We start from the raw sequence: 24,935 nt of genomic DNA on the forward strand, positions 1-24,935 counted from the left end.
ACTCTCAGCAGGTCTACAGATGTGGATGACACATGAAAAAATCATCCACTCGTATTCTCAACAATACTAGAAAATTTGCAATCCTATATCACGCCCCTTAAGAAAGGTACTGACGTTTTCTGTTCTCACAGCAATCATAATTATAAATTGGGAATTTGCAATTATAACTAGCAATTGAGAAAATATGACACAATCTTCTATGCACTTTGCTAACAATATAATCATATATAGTCAGGGAGTATTTAGTATAGTGACATGTACCTGTGCTTCCTCCATAATTTACATCAGCCACAGCCCAGCCTCTACTTGTCCAGTACTGAATTCCTAAATTCAAGCTTGTTCGAGATTCTCCAGTGGGGCCGCCTAGCAAGAGTTACAAAAGCAATAAGGTAACAATTTCATGGATTATTTGAGTTTAAATTAAATGCATGTACTTGAAAAACTAGGGGAAAATCAGTACCTATTATCTAGTGAGAATATTGCTCTCCCCCATCTTTCCAATTAAATTGCAATAACACCGCTTTAATCTGATACTTCTCATTTTCTTTTTGACATTTTATTTTAATCTCCTTATGATACAGGTATGATAACTGTCATGCATAGGTTTATATGCTTCCAATGCTGTTGGCTGCATGGACTGACTCCATTTTTTCCACATTCTAATCCCATGAATATTTTTTCAGGGTGACACTATTTTAGGTAGTTCTATAGCAAGATCGCTAAATACTCAATGGTTGTTTACAAAACAGAAAAAGGCTTCCTTCCAAGTTTTGATGATAAGAAAGAAGAGCAAGCAGGACTAGAGAGACTCTCACCTGGTGTATTTAAAAAAACCTAAAGGGCAAGTTCCTTTCAGTCAGAGATGGAGCACAAAGCACACAAACATGGTGAGCAGGTGCTTAATTGTGAGAAGTGCTGAACAAAAACAATCTCTTATTGATTTGCCACACAAGTTTGTATCTACATCTAGGAAAATACACAATTGTCCAAAGTCGTTTACAGGAGGCCACATGGCAATTCAATCTGTGCAAATCGTACAACTCACCGTCATAAACCATATGGAGTATCAGAGTGCTTCCTTTCCCAGCATTTACAACTGCAGCATGCTAGCACACTTGGATGAAGCCCCCATACTAGCACACACTTGACTATTTAGCACGAAGCAAGTTTGACATCGCAATACATGCAAGCTTGTAGGCCAAGAGATATCATATGGGCATGTCGCTAGTGTATCAGTAACATTGGCATGTCAGGCAAAGCGGCTGGTGAGCTGTATGGAGGGCCAGTCTAGAACTTATCGAGAAAATGAACAACTCCTCTCGCCCCTTCCTCGTGCCAATATTTTGCTGAGATCCCCAGGAAAAATCTTCTTTCCCTTCTTTTAAGGAAATAAAGTGCTCTGACCTTTCAGTCAGCATTTGGTTTGAATATAAATGTGCATGAGTGCATGAGTGCATGCGTGCACGTGTGTGTGTGGAGATATGCACTTTCGTCTAGTAACTACTTATTGCTTCCTTCAAATTCTTTTATTTCCACTGTCTATCCTGGCTGTGCAGCAGCAAATTTTAGTGCCACAAGCTTAAATTGATGTACAATCCCAAGCTTTGGAGCATGGCCTAGATCTTGCTCAGCTTCATATTTTAATTTCTTCAACAACTTGCCCATACTATGGTCTTGACCCTGCAGAACAACAATCACATAATTTTATCAACGGGCAACATTGTTTAATTTATATGTGGCTCCAAATAAAAAAGAATAGCAACAATGGTCATCTGTAGGAAAGGCAATGTTACTTCATGGTGAGGATGTTACAAGATCCACTAAAGCAAACTTTACATTAAGAGAAAGAAAGAAAGAAAGAAAGTTTATTAAAGTCTTCGGAAGGCCTCTCGCTGTGCTTGGCTGCCTCATGAATGAAAGCCGCCAAGCATCTCTGGTCTGGATAGGAGACGAATCAGGACAAAACCCCATAGCTATCTCTGAAGAGGCAGTAGAAATGCCCTCGGATCTCATAGTAAATGGGACACCTGAAGATGAAGTGCTCCTCTGTCTCAACCTCCTGTATGTCACATAATATGCATATGCGCCTCTCCCAAGGGCTCTGCCGCTCTCGATACAAAGTCTGTGAGGAGACGCGAAACTGCCCAATAGAGATCCTCAGTGAGTGGGGTAAGTGGATTTGCGTGTATCCTGGTGGGTCAATGAACCCCTCCTCTGTGATATGCAGGCAATGATCCCTATAGAAGCTGAGCTTCACTCGAGGCCCACTCGGTCCCAATCAGGCCCGGAATGTGTATCTGTAAGAGATCCTCACGGATGACCTGGTTGACCTCGTGTGACAGGAGGGGAGAAAACGGAGCGTCCACATTGTACTGGAAGGGAGGGAGTCTATCCATGTGGAGCCCTAGTCGCTCAAACCATCTCCTGTGCGTACATACCATCATCTCTGGTCACCTCCTACTGAAAGAGCCATAGAGGAGGACAATGCTAGCCATGGTAGCCTGCTGCGCCTAGAAGTGTAATCCCCATACTCCCTGACTGGGTACAAATACCTGATGGCCTGAAATGCAACATCTAGCTGTAATGGGGATGACCCAAACTCAGACTGAATGATCTCGTGAGGAACGGATGGCTTACCGCGAATCATCTGTGATAGCATGAGAACCTGTGCCCGCTCCACACCAGCCCACTCTATATCCGACAAGTCTGACCCCCAACAAGGGCTGCCATACATCCCCATTGGGCAGACCAAGGAGTCAAAAAGCATCCCCTTGGTCCGTGGATCCTGAAAGTGTGAGTGGAAGCACTGCCTCTCTAGTCTGGCCAATGAAGCATATCCTTTGCCCAAGCGGGTCTGCATCGCGGGTCTCATAGTGAAGACGGGTCCGGAGAAGACAACATGTGTTGAAGATCATAGCCTTGGTTTTACCCGGGTTGACCTTCAAATCATGAGACTCACAAAAGGACTGAAGTGCGTCAAGGTGTCTCTGGAGCTGAGAAAGACAAAAGAGCCACGTCATCTGCATACAGCAATAACTGGATTAATGTGCCAGTTAGAGAGGGAGACAGACCATTGGCAATCCAAAACTAATTCTAGCAAATCAGTGACCAATAATTCAGCTTATTGTGGCTTTAAATGATAAGGATGTCAGGTGGACCATTATGAAGTATCTAATTCAGGGTGAAATACTTGAACTTGGCCTCTATTTATGCACCACAATCCTCTTATCAAAGAGAATTAATATGGGAGGCTATGCACCAATATCCCTGGAGGCAACATACATTTATTTGTGGGGATTTCAATAATGCAACCCATCAATGGATAATACATCCGGTAACACTCATATGCTGGCATTGGAGCGCCAACATTGGTCTCAATTAATCTCTCAGCTTGGTCTTGTGGATCTTTGGAGGGAGTTGAAGCCTATGCTTTCAGTATACTTTTCATCATAATGCTCAATCGGCATATAGGGAAAGATTGGACCGTTGGTACATGGGAAATGCACAGTAGTATGAAGCTCTTATTTGCCAAATGTGGGTGGATTATGCCTTCCCCCATTCCATTAATGCTCCATTATGGCTGAGGTTGTCTTTTCATGAGATGCCCCTTGACAAGTTGCTAGATAAAAGACTCCTTATAATTAATAATAGTTATTTGGAGCATGATGAGTACAAACGAATGGTTGCTAATGCCATTGCACCTCTTTGAGAGTAGTGCCAAATTGATCTTGATTATGCCTGGAATGCTTTTGCTTCTCGCATGCAACCAAACTCAACAAGATGTACTTTTGTTGCAAGTAGACATCGCCAAAGCATTTGATATTGTACGATGGGACTTTACCTCTCAAACCATGCAATTTTGGAATATAGTGACAGTAAAGCAGCCTGTATTTTGTCTAGGGACATTTCTCACTCAATGAAACTTTACATCGCTTAGTGAGACAAGGATGCCCTCTTAGTACATTGTTCGATGCAATAGCTACCCATCCAAGGCTTTGCTATATTGATCATCTTGTGGCTATTGATGCCTTGTTCTGGAGATACATGAAAGCAAGCCCATGATTGCACAAGCTTACGTTGATGATTCCTTCTTCACTCCAAAGAATATTGAGAGGGATCTTTTGCAACTCATGAGTGCTTTATCCCTGTATGCATCGGCCTGTAGGTGGACTTTCAAAAATCAAGCTTCTGCCTTCGCATGCCAAAGACTGGCGTAGCTCTCTGTGGCTGGGGGAAATTGTGTTGCCAATTCAGCTTTTTCATCCCCAAGGATGGATGGTTATCATCACCTTGGTTATCCCCTAGGATGGATGGTTACTCACCGTCTGTGGCACGAGTTTGATCTTTTTTACACATGGGCTCGATATTGGGGACTCTAAACTCTATGGAAATACAGAAACTATAAAGTCTTCGGAGAGTCTACTTCTTCCATGTTTCACTATTTCCAGATGTTGCTCAAGAAATCCCTTTATGATGGCATGTCTGTCCGGTGTTAGACAGATTACTTTGTTTACTTGTCTTACAATGAAATCTTCTGATATTGTAATTGCATGTGTCCACTTTGGGGATTGCCTCTTGTAATATAAACATACATAGATTTCACTATTAAATAAAAGTGTGTGTCTCACTACTGTCTTTAGTTTTGAGTGCTGGTTGTCTCATTCTGGGACAGCTATGAACGTGTCATGACAAGAGAAATGATTATTTAGTTAATTAATAGTCATTAGAACCTTATTATTGTTAGGCGCCAATTTGATGGTACAGTTATATGTTTGTATTTATGATCGATCAGGCGGTGTAAATAGTACCGCCAAAACTATGTAACATTGGCCAATGATTAGTAATACAGATGTGCACACACGTGTCTAGGTCCTAGGGGCAATAGGAAAGGGAAAGACTGCATTAGAGTGCATTGAATGGTAGACGCATGGGTCATAGGATAAGGGTAGGTGTAAATGGGAAGATGGAACTTGAGTGATCTCAAGGGACATTAATGAAAGGGTATTACCCTTTCATTGTGAATCTCACGTAGCATTGTCTCTGCCACATTGCATTCATCTGCCATCTCTCTCCCACCTTGCATGTAGGTCGAAATAGAAACAAGTACTCTCACGAGGACGCTCTTTCCCATTGGAGGGCCAATCGGCATTCAAATTCTGCATGCATTGCACACATTTGCATTCTCGAAAAGCCTGGTTTTTCACAACTGGTATAAGAGCGATGACAGTCTACGACCGGGACGAGAAGAGGGCGAGAGAGGAACGCACAGAATCGTGACAGATGTGGCGGAAGCACTAGTGGGAGGCACGAACCGCGACAGTCGCGCACAACGGAAGAGAAGCACAACAAGCGCCGGGAGCAGGCACGGAGACCACAGAAGAAGTCGCAGGAGAAAGCAAGACCAGGAACGCTATGTAGCAGAAGAAGGCGTGCAAGACCAAGGAACGCATGCGAGACAACGAAAGATTGGACGGGACGCACGCATGCGCTGCAGAAAACAGTCCACCATGCACACAATACAATTTCCGGGTTGCAAACATCTTCTTCTTGGCCAATCCTGAATTCTTGAGATTTTGAAACAAGGGATTTTTCTGAAATTTTTTTGTCTTGAACGGTGACCGGGGTGTCCTAACAGGGTGACACCCCCCCCCCCCCGCCGTGTGAATGTACCCTTAAAATCCTTACACCGTGAGAAAAAGGGACCTCCCCGTTCTCCCCAATGGAAAGTCGGATCGGAACAAGATTTTAAGGGGGTGGTCCACCCATCAAGTACCCCCTATAACGGTATCTAGAGCTCCAATCCGCTCAAAACAAGTAGCCCAAACGGAGCGTACCAGTTTACAGCAGAAATACAAGAAGAAAAGCTTAAATAGGAGGTCATTTTAAGTGTCTTCTCAACACAAACAAAGCGGGAGTCAGATAAGTACCACCAACTCTACAACACTTGACTTTTGCTGTAAAATAAACCCCTTTTTTTGAAATTACAGCAAGTCATTTTCTCTCTTGTATTACTAAAAGGAAAGAATGGAAGGGGAAGGGAGATATAACAATGAACTTATTCCTTTTCCTCCATTATCCCGAGGAGAGAGAGAAAGAACACCTTCACCCCCTCCTGAAGAGGATGGATTAGGTGAGAGTTACACACATCTTGAGTATGATAACCCACAAATAGATTTACAGTAGTCTCTCCTTCAAGAACCTCTTGACAGGGAGTTCTCCTTTCGTAATGAAAGAAGAAATGAGACCAGCCAAGAACAAGGTGATGAGTTTACGCCTTCAACCCAAAACCCAGCACACATGGATTATAATCCAAGTGCAAGAGGAAGAGAGGAGACTCCTGTTGATAAGCTGATTTTCTAGCTTAGCAATATAATTGAGCAGTCCATTATGACAAGATTAGGGACTAAGAGGACTTCTTCATACGCCAGTGGGCTGGTAATTTCAGCTCATACGCTCTGGATCCTTCTTCTGGATATAAAGCTGCTGAAATCTTTCATGTGAGCAATTTGAAGAGATACCATGGCGATACTTCTGCGTTTTTTGAATACTCAGCATCAGGAAGAACCTGAACTTGAAGATGGGACTGAAGTTCTTACTCCGGAACAGATCGTGTACCATAAAGAGAAGAGTAATATGGAAAGAAGAGATATATGTATTTACTGAAGTTTAAAAACCAGCCAGCTAGTGATTCGCAATGGATGGAAGAAGAGTTCTTTATAGATTTTCCACAGATATTCGCAGATTATAAAGAGGCGATGCAATTGCAGAAGTAACAAGAGAAAGTGCACATAAGAGGAAGAGACAAGCAATAATCCAAAAGAGGGCTTCTGCTCATTCAAGCAGGAGGGAGTGTCATGACAAGAGAAATGATTATTTACTTAATTAATAGTCATTAGAACCTTATTATTGTTAGGCGCCAATTTGATGGTGCGGTTATATGTTTGTATTTATGATCGATCAAGCGGTGTAAATAGTACCACCAAAACTATGTAACATTGGCCAATGATTAGTAATAAAGATGTGCACACACGTGTGTAGGTCCTAGGGGCAATAGGAAAGGGAAAGAATGCATTAGAGTGCATTGAATGGTAGGTGCATGGGTCATAGGATAAGGGTAGGTGTAAATGGGAAGATGGAACTTAAGTGATCTCAAGGGACATTAATGAAAGGGTATCACCCTTTCATTATGAATCTCACGTAGCATTGTCTCTACCACATTGCATTCATCCACCATCTCTCTCTCACCTTGCATGTAGGTCGAAATAGAAACAAGTACTCTCATGAGGGCGCTTTTTCCCATTGGAGGGCCAATTGGCATTCAAATTTTGCATGCATTGCACACATTTGCATTCTCGAAAAGACTGGTTTCTCACAGAACGTATATTTTTTCTAAATGGAATATAGTCTTACAAAAGAAGGTGTGTGTCTGTTTGTTTATGCTGAGAGTTTGCATTGGTCAAAGGTGTTTGCTCATCCACTAGCCTTGCAAGAGCCGAGATGCTTATATTTTATTACTTTCAAAGGAATTCAATTTGTGGGAGATGTTGATGGTACTTTGCTCTCTTTCCCTTTAGCAATCAGGGCAGTATGGTTTGGAGCAGCATTATTGACCCTTGTGGCAATATATTTCTCACATGCTTCAATCTTTTCTTCTAGTGCCAAAAATGGAGCTCATGTACCACCTTAAGAATTGGGCCCTTCACTGCCAAGGTTCAACATGTCATCCCCTAATGTTGGTTGACATCATGGTTGCTAAGTTATATAAGATTCTAATGCCTCAACTGTGGATTTCAGATCAAGCAAATCAGCTTTGGTCTATGAATTGTAATATAAAGTGCTAGCTGAAAAGACTACGACAGGTTTGGAGGTACAAACTCCCTCTTTGCCAAAATGTTTTTCTGTGACGGGTAATGCTGGGAGTTATCCCCTTTGGCCAACTCTTGGCACGTAGACACATTGCTCCTCTTGTTTGTCACAGATGTCTGGCTCCAAGGGAATCTTTGTCTCACCTCTTTCAGCATTGTCCAGAGACTCATGAATTTATTCATTTTTCAACATGTAGTCTGTACTGCCTAGCATGCTCTCCAAGGTGGTTTGCCGCAAGGCAACACTTCCGACAAGTAGAGAGACTACAAGGACAGGTGTGCATAATCGCCTACCATTGTGGTAAAGCACATGACATCCGTTGAATCTTGGTAAAAAAAAAGAGGCCAAGTGTCATGCATTTGAGAATTTTGTTGCTATATTCATTATGCACATGTTCGAAACAATAAAGGAAAATGTTGACATCAAAGCAAAAAACTGCAATTTCATTGGGTACAGTAAGGCAAAGGGTACATGCTGTAAAACCTTGAATCCCACAACATAACCATTAGCAAGGATGTCATTATCAGAGAGGGGAAGCCACTACAAAGGACAGCTCCAAAAATGTGCACCCATTGGTACACCCTGCTTCTCTGAAGTGCACCCAAGATAAACTGAAGTAGATCCTCCTAGATCTGCAAAGGCCAAGTGTGTTTCCTTTAAAGGCTTCTTCTCTTCTACAATTGCTTTGAAAGGCTCCAGTGGACTGTGACTAGAGGCAGGACTACCCTATTTGATAGAGTGGAAGGAGGGTCTAATGTCCTGCCTCATCCCTACTTGACCTAGAGTTGGTCATACCCACCCCAAGACCGGTCTTGGATTGCCTACTTCGCCTGAGTTCACCTAAGGAATGACTTGCAATAAAATTAGCAAAACTAGAGTGTCCATTTGCAATGCTGTCTACAAGGCTGCAATTGCAGAGTGATGAGGTGTCCATTGCAAGCCTTGATTACCCCATAGTAACAGCATGGTATCGAAAAATGTATTATCCTATACCGTGCTCTATGCCCTCCTCATATGGGGCGAGGATTACCAAAAAGCGAGCAAGGAAAAGTGAGTGAACCTAAAAAAGCGAGCAAGAAAAAAAGAGCGATTAAAAAAAAACAATTAAAAAAAAACAATAATAGATTGACAAATCCTTATTTTAGCAACTGTCTAAGTTCTTAAAAAGTCCATGAGAGAGTTGGAAGGATTACAAAAAATTGAATGAGTAAAAGTGAGCGAAGATAGGGTGTGTCCCTACTAATGATCCCTTGGCAATGACATAGACATAATCAAGTTCTCTCTCTCCACCAACATATGTGAGATCACCAATGGAATCTTCCACACAAGTCAAAAGTTTCATCGGACTTCTTGAATGGAATAGTCCACATTACATGCATGTGCAGATGCTTGGTTTTTGAAACTCTATTCACTCTTGGAACAAAACCCATGTTTTTCTGTTTGCAAAAAAACCCTCCCTAATGAATCACTCTTACATCCCACCAATCCAACAAAATCTAAAGAGTAAGTACATCCCTTTCTTTAAAATGAAACAAATCAATCTTTGCTTATAGAAATCAATGGTAGAAGCCAAAATAGACAACATATTGACATGGTCCCTATTAGGTAAACTTTCCTTCATATTTAATGCAAGAGATCGGCTAATTGTTTGTTAAATTCACATTTTGATGCATGAAGTTTTACTAAATGGTGCAAAAGGTCATGATAATCATCTAAATCATGCCTTGCCATTCGTTTTGATATGTAACATGACCCCATTTGGATTCGTAAATCAAAAGATACACGACGTCCAAGTTATCACCTTTTGGGCCAAAAGAGGGAGCACGTTAACGCGCTGCCTGTTTTGGCCCAAAAGGTGATAATTTAGGATGCCTAAATTATCACCTTTTGGGCCAAAACAGGCAGCGCGTTAACGTGCTCCCTCTTTTGGCCTAAAAGGTGATAACTTCGACGTCATGTATCTTTTGATTTACGAATCCAAATGATAATTTAGGATGCCTAAATTATCAACTTTTGGACCCAAACAGGCAGTGTGTTAACGCACTCCCTCTTTTGGCCCAAAAGGTGATAATTTCGACGTCGTGTATCTTTTGATTTACGAATCCAAATGGGGTCATGTTACATATCAAAACGAATGACAAGGCATGATTGAGATGATTATCATGACCTTTTGCACCATTTAGTAAAACTTCATGCATCAAAATGTGAATTTAATGGAATTTTTGCTCGTTTCTTGCACTAGAGTTAGAGCAAGGCCGCTCGTAATAACATGTTATGATCATGTTCGATGTTGAAGTTTTTATTGAATGATGCACTTAAACTATATAATACTTGTTGATAGCCAAAGCATTTCTATGCAAGCTCATCTCATGATGAGAATAAATAACACTATCACTAATGTAGACTTACAAGCATATGTTATAATCATCTTCAAAATTATGGTGATACTATAAAGCTTTATTAACGATCAGTACATACATATAGTGAGGTTATGTTTTTCTCGAGTGATGCACTGAATCAACTATATAGTACTTGTTTCTATTTAAGCTCGTCTCATTGAATATAGAGCACTATTACTAATGTGCACTTGCAATATTATGTTATAATCATGTTCAATGTTGAGGAAGCACTATAAATATTCATTAATGATGAGCACATACATACAATGAGATTATGTGTTAATAGCCCAACCATTGCTCACTTTTTCTCGCTCGCTTATTTGGTCCTGCTCGCTCGACATCGCTCGCTTGATCGACTCCCTCATATGGGGCTCACAAGCGGCATTGCTATGATCTCCTAGTACATTTTATATTCATAAGCCTCCTTTCAATACATGCAGGTCCAAGATCACCCCTATAATCACACATGAATCCATTCAAACATACATCCATACTCAGAAGATCTATGATCCATTGTTCTTGATAAAAGGGCTGAAATCAAACTGGTACTTTAGCCTTAAAGTTGTTCTATAGCTAAAATGGAACATCTTCCAGCGTGAACAAGAGACCCTGGATGATTCATTCACCCACGCCTTTGACTGTCATTCATAGTGCAACCTCATCAATTTTGGTCCTATCTTTGTGAGAAATCCCTTTCAAAAGACAAGAAAGATATTTACCCTGCAACATTGAATGAAACATATGCACAGAGTTCAGAGTTTTGCAAAGATTAGAAGACTTGTAGCTGCATCAACCTGACCTTAATCATCCTTTCTGATTTTGATCCTCCATGGCCTTGATATTGAAACCTAATATTTACTAAAGCTTACGACTATGCTTGACATACTCAGAAGCAAGCTTCCATCAACAGAAGTCTAGATCTCAGGCGTTTCGCTATTTGAGCAACTTCTATTGAGACTACTGAACTAAGCTCTTTAAGGCGCCTACCACATTCAAACATGATGTGTAACGATCACCCTCACAAGATCATCAAGGGATTAAGGTTTTCTAATAAGATTTATCCTTGTCAAACCACCCACTTTTTCCTAAGGATAAGTAAGCAACCAAGAAATGCATGGCTGCTAAAAATTCAGGCTGAAAATCCTCATAAACAGACTTCAACTTTGCTTCAACCCTCTTTCAGATAATCAACTCCCATTAAATTATTCAACATTCAACAATATGATCCGTACAAGCTACAAAAAGTACCATGACAACGAACAAGTAGCGGTGGTTTATCTCCTGCCGGCGGAATGTAATCATGATTATGTGGTGGATAAAAGTTGGCAAATGCACTCTTATCTGAGATGCTAGTTGGAAACTCCATAGTTTCAGGAGTACTGAGGTAAGGTTGATAAGTGGAGAGGTCCAGATTGCTTGATGACCATACAACTGAAAATTGGAAGCTCTCATTCTTTCCGCTTGAGAGTTCCACCTGTCACAACAATATGAAGAGCATGAACATAACATAACACAAATTATATAAAATTTAATGCAATCAGAAACTGAAAAAGAACAGTTGAAACCAGACCCTGTCATGAGCATTACAAATATGTATTAGCTATATTTAAGCATTGTTTATGAGCTCTCTTTTGACATAACATTTACATACCAGCCTGGGTTTACTTTCATACATCTTTTACATACAATATGAGTGTATCATTCCAAAACACATACACACATGTTTGAATGTCATGGAATGTTTAATGAGAATCATTCTACTATTTATAATATTTTTAACCAGTGATTACAAAAAATTATTGAGTCATGGTACAAGTCAAAGCATGGATCCTCATGGCATCGTCTTTAAACACCATTTGTGTCATGGGAGGATTTACAGGCTGAGGCGGTAACATGGGTTGTCCTGGTGGGGGGGTTTTAAAATTTGTCGGATGGACGGAAGTAGACTTGGTAGAATCTAATCCTCCAGGTACTGGAACTTGGCCATGAGACTAGCCAAGCTTCATAGGTTGCATCGGCTGTGTCTATTGCTTACGTAGGAATGCTTAAACGAGTAGGGAATTGACGTGAATGCTTGGTTTCTGGGGCGTGTGTGGCGAGCCATTGCGTTTCTTGTCACACGCGAGGCCATGGTTGTGAATTGCTTGCCTTGTGATTTCCTTTGCGAAACTGTGAACGGATCTATGGATTGCTGTGACGATTGAATGGTATACACAACATGCCTCTTAACAACTACCCTTTGAAAAAGGTGGAGTTGAGCATTTGAGCATTTCTAGGAATGGTAATCCAGCCTTACCGCTACAACTCAAGCATGGTATATACAACATGCCTCTTAACAAATAGCCTTTGAAAAAAGTGGCCTTGAGCATTTGAGCAAATAATACTAAACATATCTCAGTATATTATAAGGCCTTAGAAGAAGCTCTGCATGACTCTTTGAGTATAAGAAGAATTCCCAAGGAAGCTCTAATTTATTCATGTGAAAGTACGTTCCTCGTGTGTTTTATGAGATCTTGAGTCATGCTCTCTCGATGATGTTCTTGGATCTCGGTACAGAACTACGCATGCCTTTGTGGATACTTTGTGGGAGATTCTGGCAAGCATAAGAGCGTGGCATATTTGGAGATCCTGTTGCATAGAGGCTGTGGATGCCTCCGAGGTCCACCTCGCACCACATTGGCTAGTATCTAGACAAGCACGGTACACACCCTGGTGGCCATTTGGGGGAGCATGCAAGGGTCTTCCTGGGAAGCCTCTACCAGGAGGAATGTTTTCTTCAGGAAGTGGAGCGGCTCCCCATTCTTCTCAGACTCCCACTGGCTTGAGATGGCACTATCAGCCTCAACCTTGGATGTTTTCTAGCTCTTTCATAGGAGCTTGAATTTGCCCTATTAGGGTATTGTCTTCTCATGTCCAACATGTTGCACTTCTCCCTTGAGCTTTGCTCTCAGAGATCTATTCATATTTCATAGAAGTCTTTTCTTTGGGGGGGCAAAAGTACATTCCATAGGGCATCTATGGGTGTTTTTCTTCTTTTAGTATGCCCAGTTCAATCTTTGCATATCCAAAGGCATGCAACATTGGATTAATACTCAACACACAGTTAAAATGCTCATTGTACATATGAATTTCGTGTGCTCATGCTCCTACTTGCTTCCATCTAGACTAAGAAATTCATGCATCTCTCAGCTTTGCGTGCCTTCAAAGAACATCTATCCTTGCCTCCACAATTGTCACCACACAGCTCATATTACGTGCTTGCTTTACTACTTTTAAAGATGCAGCACACTTGCATCAATGAATTTCATTAAACCCTTTCAAATGCTAGCCATGTAAAAAGCCTCTTGACCTGCCGGAATGGAAGTAAGGCTTCAGTTTCCTTCTTCCCCTATACAGATGGTAAGATAGCACTCCAGCTCTCCACTGCTTTGTTCAGGTTAAAGGAATGGATGGAAGTTTGAAAAAAGATGTTCTGACTTGTAGCCAAAAAAGAGACTGGGGCTTGTACAAAAGAAATATGTGGACTTGCTCCAAGAAAGCGATACAATTCCTTAATAACAGTACAAAAGAATTGTACTAACCTTTATTTTAATCATGGAATTGGAAGGATTCCTTGCGCACAATCAAGAGCAATCATTAGAGCTAGCTACTATGCATCCATTCATTGTTTCTATCATGTGTCTTCCATTGTTTCTATCATTGTTTCTATCATTAGAGCTAGCTACTATGTATCCATTCATTGTTTCTATCATGTGTCTATCATTGTTTCTTCATGTGTCTTCCTAATTTCTATGCAGTCCCGATTGGGGCTCTACATGGAGTCCTCGTGCCTTTGAAACATGTACGAGATCTGCTACTATCACCCCCTACTCCTCTCCCATGGATGTTGTGAGGTAGCCTGATGCGGTAATGTGCCAATGAAGGTGCGTTAGATGGGACAGAGGAGCTTGCTAGGACCGTGTCTAATCTCCTATTGATTATAATGCCTTGAGCTTGAGACACCTGTGCTGATGGCATGTGAGTGGACTGTGTGATGTAAATCCCTTGGTGAAATGTGGTGAATGGCCCGAATGGAATAGGAGATCTCAGCCTTATGAGAAGGCAGGGTGGCTAGAACGGCCATGCGCGTGTTGGAGATAAGTGCACACTAAGTACTATTTCCTAGTCTACATTTGTCTAAGTCTGAGTCTAAGTCTAAGTCTAGTCTTTATGTCTTGAGTGTGTGCCATGTGGCACTTCTACAATTATCCCATAAGCACTCTTGCTTTATGTCTTGTACTTTGGCCCATATATTCAATGGGTCACATCATTGTAATCTATCAGTCTAGCTTGTGTCTTGTCTACACTCTTCTCAAGGTATTTCTCATTTTTCAGTCTTGTCATCTCATTTCTAGTTTCTAGTTCTAGTTCTTTCTTCCATATTCCAACATGGTATTAGAGCATGTAGATCCCCTCTCCTCTCCTCTCACTCTGCTGTAGCCATAGCTTCGTCTTCTCCTTTCAGTTTACCTCTCCCTCCGGCATCTCTCTCTTCAGCCTCTCGTGGCACCTCTACCTCTGCACCGCCCTCTTCTACGCTTCTGCTGGCCGCCCCTTCTCCGAGACCTGCCCTCTTTCTGCCCCGCCATTGCGCTCAGATCTGCCCTTTTCCTACCCCACCATTGCGCTCAGATCTGCGTGTCCACCTGCTCCAAGTCTCAGCGCCAGATCTGTGTAAATCTGTCGTCCGTATGTCCGTACTCTGCGCCGTCGACCGTACTCTGCTCGCCGTTGTCCGTACGTCCTCTGCGCCGTCGTCCGTACTCTGATCGCCGTCGTCCGTACAGTCCGTACGACTGTACGGAATCCGTACCTGCACAGGCTGACGACTTCTCCTGCTCCATCTTCACGGAGATTTACATCCTTTTTACACTTCTACTTCTGCCCGAGATTAGGGTGCTGAGCTTTTGCCTCTTTCAGTTTGCTGAACAGTCTCTTCTTTTTTGCTGGTTCCTCCTGCTTTGATAGGCTGTCATATGCTATGGCCTTGACAAAGTGGTGAGAGAACCGGCTTCTGGGATCTCTTCCTCTCATTTATTTCTGCAAAATTGTAAGGGAATAGACACTGCCCTTGCATCCTAGCAAGAGGTAAGACCTTCCTACATGGCATCTTCCTCTCATTCTCTCATATCTATCGACAAATTCAATGGGTCCAACTTTCATACTTGGCAGATCAAAATCAAGTGCCATCTTATGAAAGAAGGTCTTTGGGACATTGTTCACCGTGATGCTCCCGAAGGTCCATCTAAGCAAGTTGTTGCTGCCAAGAACGACAAAGCCTATGCTATCATATTGCTCGGCCTTGGAGATGATTACATTCATCACATCTCCGACATACAGTCTGCTCCTCAAGCATGGATCACTCTGGATACTCTTTTTGGAGCCCGATCTAAAAACTCTAAGATTGCACTTATGATCTCATTCTTTGATCTACATATGCAGGAAGGAGCTACTATAGCCTCTCATGTCAATTATCTTCGCAGTCTTATGGTTCAGCTTGCGTCAGTCAAGTCTCCCATCTCTGAAGATATTGCTATTGCTGTGCTTCTCAAAAGCTTACCTGACTCCTATGATACTCTTGTCACTACCTTCAAATATCATAATAATCCTTCTCTTGAGGGTATCATCAATGCTCTCCAAGAGGAAGAAAGAACTCAACAACGAAAGGTAACTGACACTGCATTTTTAGCAAAGAAAGGAAGTTCTAAGGTAAGAAAGCCTTGCACCTATTGTGGCAAAACTAATCATGTGGAGAAGGACTATTTCAAGGCTCATCCATGCACCATTTGTGGCCGTGATAATCACCGGGAGAAGGACTGCTACTCCAAAATCTCTACATCAGTTCCTGCAACTACCTCAGCCCATGTTGCTGCAACATCTCCATGAGCTGATCCTGCTATTTCTTCCTCACATGATGAGAAGTGGGCTTTCTGATTACTTCTATGTTTTGTCTACCACCTTGACCACCGATGATGTAGGTCAAGGGGTTCTAGTGTCTTGGTCTTTCTATTTGTATACAATCAGTCTTCTGTCTATCTAGTCTTGTCTGTCTGTCTATTTGTCTATCAATCTGACTGTGTTTTAGATCCATCTTGTCCTTACCCTTGTGGACCCATATGAGGATATCACTTGAGGAGGGGTGTCTCAGGATCATTTGTCTGTCATGTTTTCTATCTCTCAGTCTATCAAGTTTGTCTTCTAGTCTTGTCTTTCTGTCTTACTCCTAGTGTCCACTTAAGGAGGGTGTTGGAGATAAGTGCACACTAAGTACTATTTCCTGGTCTACATTTGTCTAAGTCTAAGTCTAAGTCTAGTCTTTATGTCTTGAGCGTGTGCCATGTGGCACCTCTACAATTATCCCATAAGCACTCTTGCTTTATGTCTTGTACTTTGGCCCATATATTCAATGGGTCACATCATTGTAATCTATCAGTCTAGCTTGTGTCTTGTCTACACTCTTCTCAAGGTATTTCTCAATTTTCAGTCTTGTCATCTCATTTCTAGTTTCTAGTTCTAGTTCTTTCTTCCATATTCCAACAGCGCGTGGGTGCGGTGTGGCCGGACCTTGTGCATAGCAAACTTTGGGGAAAGAAGGGGGGGGCGCGGGGAGGGGAGGGGGACAGCCGCCCTTATTTTTGGCCCCTAGTGTATATGTTCTTTGCTCCCTTTCCCCCTCTTTCAATTTGATTAGATTCCCATAAGAAATTTGCTGCTTTTTAGCCTTCAAACGATTATACAAGACACATGTTCCCTATGGCTACTGACATTCGAATTCTTCTATGGTGTTGTCTGCTGCAAATTTTTTTGAGCTGCTGCGATTTTGTGTTTATGTGCTGCGAATTAAAGATTCTACCGTGAATCTACTAAGATCCTAGCTACAACTCTCTCAGTCGTCTACACGTCCTAGCACCATGGAGATATCAGGCTGACAAGCCGACCCTGAGTAATGAGCCCTTGGCTCATACTTGTAGGTCTTTCCTTGGCTATCTTTAGCATAGAGCCCTAGCTTTAGGTCTTGCCTTTGGCTATCTTTAGCAAAGTGCCCTAGATTTCAAGTCTCATGCATAAAGTAGCCTACATTACATCCAGACCACTGCTTTCCATAAAGCCTTGGCATACTACAGGATTGGCTATCCTTAAATCCCAATGTTACTATAGGCCATAGCTTTCTAGGATTCTAGGGCAAAGCTCGTCCACTAGATCTAAGCCTCATCCTTGCTAGGTTTTTCCAAACCTAGATTAGGCTCCCCTCTAACCATAGATCCACTCCTAGTTCTAGGTTAGGTTTAGCATAGATGCCCATAGTTAGTTCAACTATGCTTACGCCCTAGGTTAGCCAATGTGGACATAACACTAGGGGCATTTTTAATTCCCAGTTAGGGGTTTCCCCCCCTAGGGTTAGTTAGCATGCATAACCCATTTTGGTTGAGAATGCATAACCCCATTTTGGTTGATTTTTGGGTTGAGGGTACGTAACCTAAAGTTTGTACTACTCTATTCATTCTAGTAACAATAGTCCGTGGACTCTCTTCACATGTTGCTCACTCCACACTCTACTCTCGGCCCCTGTTTCCATCATTGGTTGCTTAAGCACGATGCATGCTAAAACATAACATATATTGTACATGCACTTTCAAGAAAAGAACACTAACGTTACAAAAATATATATCGTCTTTGGGTTTAGAGGCATTGGTTAGGTCCTTGACATCAAGATTCCAATTCCGATCATTACCATTAGAATGATCAGCCAAAAGAACAGTTCGCCCATTATTTGAAGAAACTCTCCACCGTTTAGATAAATTATTAAGTGACATGTTGTAGTTTAGATAAATCTCCATTATTGGAAAAAAGTCTCCACCGTTTCGATAAATTATTAATGACATGTTATAGTTTAGATAGTTAAGATCAGTTCACCCATTATTTGAAGAAAACCTCCACCGTTTAGATAAATTATTAAGTGACATGTTATAGTTTCTACATAACTCTTCAAACACTGAGATTTTAATTCCTGAGATGTTGAAGGAATCCTTGGACTAGTTGCTCTAGATTTTTATGTTCCAACCTGGTTAGTTGAGAGGTCATATTATCCTTTGACTCATTCCTTGAACTAATTGCTCTGGATTTTGCCGTTCCAATGTGGCTAGTTTAGAGGTGATGTCGTCCTCCAATTGAATCAGAGAATAGTTGGGCTTGCGACTCCATGATTCCAACAAAAAATTAGAGTTTCAACAGTGGTTCTGAGGGGATAGCAAACAGCTTACAGAAGATCTTGGACAGAGGTTGGTGATAATCATGTGAAGAAGAGATACTATAATTGGGCTGTTGACAGTGATATAGAGCAGCAACTATTAGGGCATCCTAGAGGTGCTGCAGCATGAAGAGCTGCCCTAAAATTTGATGTTTCATGGATGTGGATCAGCTCATGCTAAGAAAGAAACCATGGCCTAATTTGGGAGTTTACTAATGCAAGTTGTCGTCCTAAATTTAACCCATGCTATGCCACAAAAAGATACCTTTGCTTTCCATACAAGCCTAGCAGCAATTTTAGGAAAGCTGACGATAAAAAGCTTAGCCCTATTGCTATAGGCTACATAACAGAAAATTGTTAAAAACCTGCCTGATAGCAATGCAAGTTGGCTTTGATACCAATGTGAAGTCCCTATCTGTAGGTAACCACTTTGGTAAGGATCTCATGATCAATCAAACCATAACAACAACAACAACAACAACAATGAGGTAACTCAAACCCTAAGGGTTGAGCTAGCTTGCTCTCCTCCAAGCCATAGGCTCAATACCTAGAATCACCTCGAGCCTCAAATCTAGACCATCAACGGAGCTAGTCCACTTGAAGGTTACAACAAGCATCCCATATCACAAGGCCCTTCCATTGGGTTACTACACCCTATGTTAGAAATGACCCAACAGAGGGTACGCACAGCGGAAGACTAATAGTAATGCCCAGGAGCTCACACAGTGTGGTGTAGGGTGTGGAATCACAAACTTCTTAACTTATGTGAATAAAATAGATGTGCAAACTCATCAATAGACAATGAACCAGCCAGATAGAGAAACCACCAAAATATATTTCTGTCCAAAACTATGGACACAATACAAAAGATATAGATCGAGAGTCCCACCAATGGTGTGGTCCTCTGATCTTACCACAAGGTCCTTCTCCTATCAGCCAGTTATCTCTAGACTCCAGTCCGCGTGCTCCACCTCGAGCGTCTGTAGACTTTCCGTCTAGTGTGTTCTTCTCCACCTTACTGCCTGTGAATCAGCCTAGGTGGGCAGCCCCTGCCAAGCTTTGCCTGCAGCACACAGGTCCCCTTGGTCCTCCTGAATGTAGGCCCCAAGATAGCTGTTCCACTACTCAAACCTGCTTGTGAATGGCTACTCCAGAAGGTATGATGATCACAATACCTTGCTGCCCTAGAAGACAGCCAAGGTCCAGCATCTAGGGAACTCAGTCTGCAGCTCACCTTCCACTCTCCTTCACCCCCAGTGTGAGGCCCAAGGGAGTGGCATCTGGCTGCTCCTGTCTGCTCCTGAACTGCTGGATAGTTGGATATGAAATGAGGCCTGAGGCCTCTGCTTTTATAGGCGCCAAGGCCGCCTGCTGTAAAAAGCTGACCAGCCTGCCCTAATCTGGCCAACCAGACTGTGGCTGGTCCAGCCCTTTAAAGACTCTAAAACCGGAGCCCTTTGGCCCACACTTCTAGGGCCTTTGGCCCTCCAATCTAGGCAAGGGCCCAGCCCTATATAAGGCATGCCACTGCCCACTGGCAGCCCCATTTGCTGCTTCACCAGGCCTCATACAGCCCCGTACAGCTTTGTACCCTGCTCCGTACACATGCTGATGTCAGTGCCACCTGTCCTAGATCTGCACAGCCTTGTACCCTGCTCCGTACACTTGCGCTCCTGACCCGCCTGTACCACGCCTTTGCTCCAGGCTCTCCAGGATGCTCTTAAGCAGTGCGGCCCACATGACAGCCTTGCTGCTGTCCATGTGGCAGCCATCTCTTCACTCTTGGCTGTGAGGTGCTACCCATGTGGCAGCCCCCTCTCTTTCTTCTCTCTTGGGCACATCCTGCCCTAGGTCTCCCTCCCCCACACTCTCCTCATTTGGGGGCTTACAGATGGGGAGGTGACCATTCCAACACCCTCGCCGATAGGTTTAATATCTGTGAGAATCATCAATTTTTGAACCTTGGATAGTAGGCCTTTTGGCTTATATTTATAAGCCCAACACCAACTGTACATCTAACCCCATTAAAGAGTTGTGACCTAAATAGCATGTCTTTCTATACCAAGCCTTGCTTTTCATGGATTAGCTTTGCCTTTCCTAGTATAGTGCTATTCATATCACCAAAACCTCATCCAAGCTAGCTCTAGTACAAACCCTTGGTTAGACTCGGTCCTATCCCTTGGTCATTATCGATATTAGCTTAGACTAGTCTCAAGCTTGGCTATTGCCAACCTTGGGCTAGATTACTCCTAAACCCTAGACCTATCAAAATCCTAGATTCGATGGGCCTTATCCGTATATCTTCCAACCATGTTTAAGCTTTGGGTAGTCCTAGAAGGGATGTAACAATGCCTCTTTTGCATGATACACTTACCATGCCATTCATTGAGCCTTCTATATCTCTTAAAGGAGGATCATCCTATGTGGCTACTGCTTGGCTTGATCATGAAACCCATGCATGTTCCGATTCATTAGGTTGGGGGTGAGGGTAATAAATTCAAGTAGTTCTCAAGCCCTAGGCACATAGAATGCTTGAGGAATTGATTGTCTTGGTCAAGGGAGACCATCTATTGACAATGGAGGTGCTCAAGAATATGTGGGTCCCAATCTTGGGGCTATGAGGGATCATGGGGAGGGGCATGGGTTGAGAGGAGTAGGTTGACATAATTAAGGGAGGGTGCCAAAGTTGCGAGACGAGGTGGAGGGTCTGAGGGTGGGGGCGGGGAGAGGGGGGTTTAAAGGGGGTGGGTCAATAAAAAAACGGTGGGTGACAGGAAAGTGGTTTTGAACAAAAAGAGGGGAAGGGCAGGGAAATGGGAGGTGGGGTGCATGCAAAGTCCAAGGGAAAAGGCATGGTGATAATAGAAAGAGGGACTGCTGGGGGAAGCTTTAGGGCATGAATGAACCAAAGATAGCAATACCCAACTAAGAATGCTTGGCATGGGCAGAGTATGCGACTTGGATGGATAGGAGAAGCAAGGAGGTCATCATCGGAATCTGATCTAGGCTGATGAGGTCTGATGCCAAACATGGCGGCTGACAAGAGGAGCTCAGAGAATTCTTCAGGAGATAGAAGCCCATAGTGATTGAACGTTGGTGTTTGGGACCCGAGATGGAGAGATTAGAGACTCCACAAGATAGGATCCCACATTGATTTGACATCGTCAGGTTTGGGACCCTAAGCCACACGGTTCCACGATGTGAGAGTTAAGTACTTGGGTCAATCGAGGACACATTGTCATCCCTTGCCAATAAACAGGTTCATTACAGGGGGGTGCATAGGGACGGATAGAGACCAGCTATGCAAATATCCTCTTACCCAAATCCTATTGTTTAAGTTGTGTAAACTTAGTAAATCAAAATGAGAAGATCAAATTCTAATGAAAACAGTCCTGATCTGCATACAACTTGAAAAAGCATGGAGAGTAGACCTTGATTATAGATGGTGGCTGAGCAGCAGAGGCCACTTGTACGATTAAAGTATCTCCTCTTGCAAACTGCAGGCATGCAAAACACAGAAATGTTTTTAAAATTTCCTCAAATAACAGCATCTCTCATCCTTCATTAAAAATACAGCCAAAAATAGTTCACTTCCGCATATAAGTCAGCTGAGCCATCGCTGTGGAGAGCAATCTCAGCTGATTAAAACCAACTGCAGACTCCATGGCATTTTGTACATTCTAACACAATATAATTCAGTAATATAGCTAAAATTCTATAAATCTCTGCCAGCCTTGTGGACCATAAGAGTCCCCTTCCATCAAAATTTACAGTGAAGGAGTAATGCCTTAAGCAAATTATGCTGAGGTTTTTGGAATGGAATTGGACATTGTTAGGCAAAAGCCATGATCATAGGGACACAACCGAAACACTTAGGCCTAGATCTCATAGACAGCTACAAATGGAACGTCTAGGTGGGGTGAAGGACTCCACAAAAATAAAAGACTCTATCAGCCTATAGAGTAAATCCAAAAAATCAGGCATCTCAAGTTAAGAGATGAGACTATACTGCTACAAACAGTCGTCCTCTTTGGATACTAGAAAGCTAGCTGCCTTGCACCCTGCTCACGGGGTCCTATCTCACTGCTACAGTCCCTTGAAAGTACATGCAAACAACTAATATGGTGGACTGCACAACGGATGGGAGTCCATGGTCCATGAATATGTAGAAAATGCATGCAGACTTCAGAGTAATAGATGAGGAGGATGGGAAAGTAGTAAATAGAGCTTTCCAATGGTTGAAAACCTGCAATGCACCAAGGGCATAACTAGATCAAAGCCCACCTTGTGCATCCCGCTTGAAGCTCACACTCTCTGCCTGCTAGAAGACTAGTTGGGTGATCCGATGAGGAACATTGGGGACTAATCCTCCGCATCAAGACGAACCACTACTGCTAAACACCCAAGTCCTAGCCCATCCTTGGGAAAGGCAATACAAAAAATTGCCTTGTGACCATGTTCAAACCACAACTCACAGTCCTGCTAGCCCAACCAATCCCTTAGCATCTACATAATCTAGGCTTATGAGAAAGTCAAAGAAGCCGAGGTTCCATGCTCCTCACATGTGGCTGCTAAATTAAGCCCTGGAAGGGGTGGGTCGAACTCCCAAATGTCTGTATGGTGTCCCCTTTCAAGGGCTATTAAATCACCGATACCTTGTGGGACAGGGGCGGGTGAAACCTCTTTATAGTCCTAGATCCCACTCACTAGAATTCCCAAGGAAGAAGCTATCTTAAACAACACTTGCTGCAAGGATCTAGTAAAAGGGCGCTAATCCACATGAAAGAGAAGCTACATGGTTTGAACCCACGAAGAGTGATATGGAGGCTTGAGAAATCACGTGAGAAACTATCAAGGGACGGAAAGAGGGAGCGTGGAGGAGGAGGGCTGCTCAAAGAGCATTGTGAGCTCAAGTAGAAGGAGGGTGGAGATAGGGGTTTGGGAAGGAAGCATGTGGTTAGAGTGAAGACCAAAGAATGGGGATCTGGAGGCCAAGAAATGGGTTTTGTGGGGGGGGGGGAGAGAGAGAGAGAGAGAGAGAGAGAGAAAAGAAAGAAAGAAAGTTTATTAAAGACTTCGGAAGACCGATGGGTCTATGAGACTGGTACAAATGAGCTGTGAGGGTGGAGCTACTAAACGAGCATCCACACCAATGCAGAATGCAGAATGCAAAAATGCAAAATGATAGTACTAAGTACAACAAAGTCATGTCAGTGGTGGTCGACTACATATCAATCTCATCATCATCATCATCATCATCATCATTGTCGTCATCATCAGGACATCAGCGTGGATGAGAGAGAGAGAGAGAAAGAAAGAAATTTTATTAGAGTCTTCGGAAGACCGATGGGTCTATGAGACTGAAAGAAAACCTGATACAAATCCCAGTAAGGGTGGAGCTACTAAAACGAGCATCATCACCCGTGCTGAATCCTAAGTCTGATCATACATAATCAAATACATCTGGGGCGGAAGAAAAGAAAAAAGACTGGAGCGGAACGTAATCCTCCGTATGTCATGTCGCCCTGGCTGGTGCATAGCCAGTGATGGGGTGCTGGCGTCTGTCAAGGGGTCCCGTGCATCTCGGTCTCTTGGAGAAGGCTCGATGCAAGACCAGAGCCACCGTGACTCCCGTGGGACGTATCCCGGGTCTAAACAATGACGGGAGGTCCCCTAGAGTGATCTGTGTGTCCCCTCGATGTCTCGTGTGTCGTGCTGCGGTTGTCCGGTCGGGGTCTCTGTCACGTCTGCGGCTAGAGATTGGACGATCAATGTCACTCGATGAAAAGAACTCTGTGATCCTGCTCTGAGAGGTGTCTGATGGTGTGGCCAAGCCCCGTCGCCTAAGTAAGTACTCTCTGTGTCCGACCCCCTCGTGAATGAAGGCCGCAAGGCATCTTTGATCTGGGTAGGCGAGGAATTTGGAAAGGAGCCCGGAGCCATCTCTAAAGAGACAGTGGTAGCGGCGGCCTCGGATCTCGTAGTACACTGGGCACCTGAAAATAAAATGCTCCTCCGACTCAACCTCCTGACAGTCGCACAATATGCATATGCGATGCTCCCTAGGGATCCCCTCTACTAGAGAGAGAGATTAACGTCCACGGGAGGCCTCACGGGCCTATGGGACAAAGTACACAAAAAAGTGAACTCATACAAGCCTCATTGGCTGAAGCAAAGGGCACGCTAGGACCCTTGCTGAGTACTAATCTATGCTAACAAAGTCATAATCTTGAATAGAAATAGTCAACTGCAACTGCATAGTGGGCCAGATCAATTTATCCAGTATCAGGAACAAACTGAAAAACAAGTCAGTATCGACACTGGGACTCGGAGTAGAATCAGAAACTGAAACCTGGTACAGTGATGGCTCTCTAGTGAGCTGC

At 43.0% G+C, this 24,935-nt stretch overlaps 1 protein-coding gene across 2 annotated transcripts in view; it reads right to left on the bottom strand.

Annotated features, from left to right (window-relative positions):
* LOC147894839 (alpha/beta-Hydrolases superfamily protein) overlaps positions 1-24,935 on the bottom strand; it is a 170,523-nt gene that overhangs the window by 38,757 nt on the left and 106,831 nt on the right. For both annotated transcript variants that reach the window (XM_087384502.1, XM_087384501.1), the window contains exons 10-12: positions 21,984-22,049; positions 11,514-11,739; positions 262-363 (exon numbers count right to left, since the gene is read on the bottom strand). In XM_087384502.1, the coding sequence (XP_087240628.1) occupies positions 262-363; positions 11,514-11,739; positions 21,984-22,049 (394 nt within the window). The remainder of the gene's footprint in view (positions 1-261; positions 364-11,513; positions 11,740-21,983; positions 22,050-24,935) is intronic.

The sequence above is a fragment of the Dipteris shenzhenensis genome, chromosome 14 (assembly GCF_047967505.1).
Source record: "Dipteris shenzhenensis isolate YYH24624 ecotype China chromosome 14, Dip_SZ_1.0, whole genome shotgun sequence".
Classification (NCBI taxonomy): Eukaryota; Viridiplantae; Streptophyta; class Polypodiopsida; order Gleicheniales; family Dipteridaceae; genus Dipteris; species Dipteris shenzhenensis.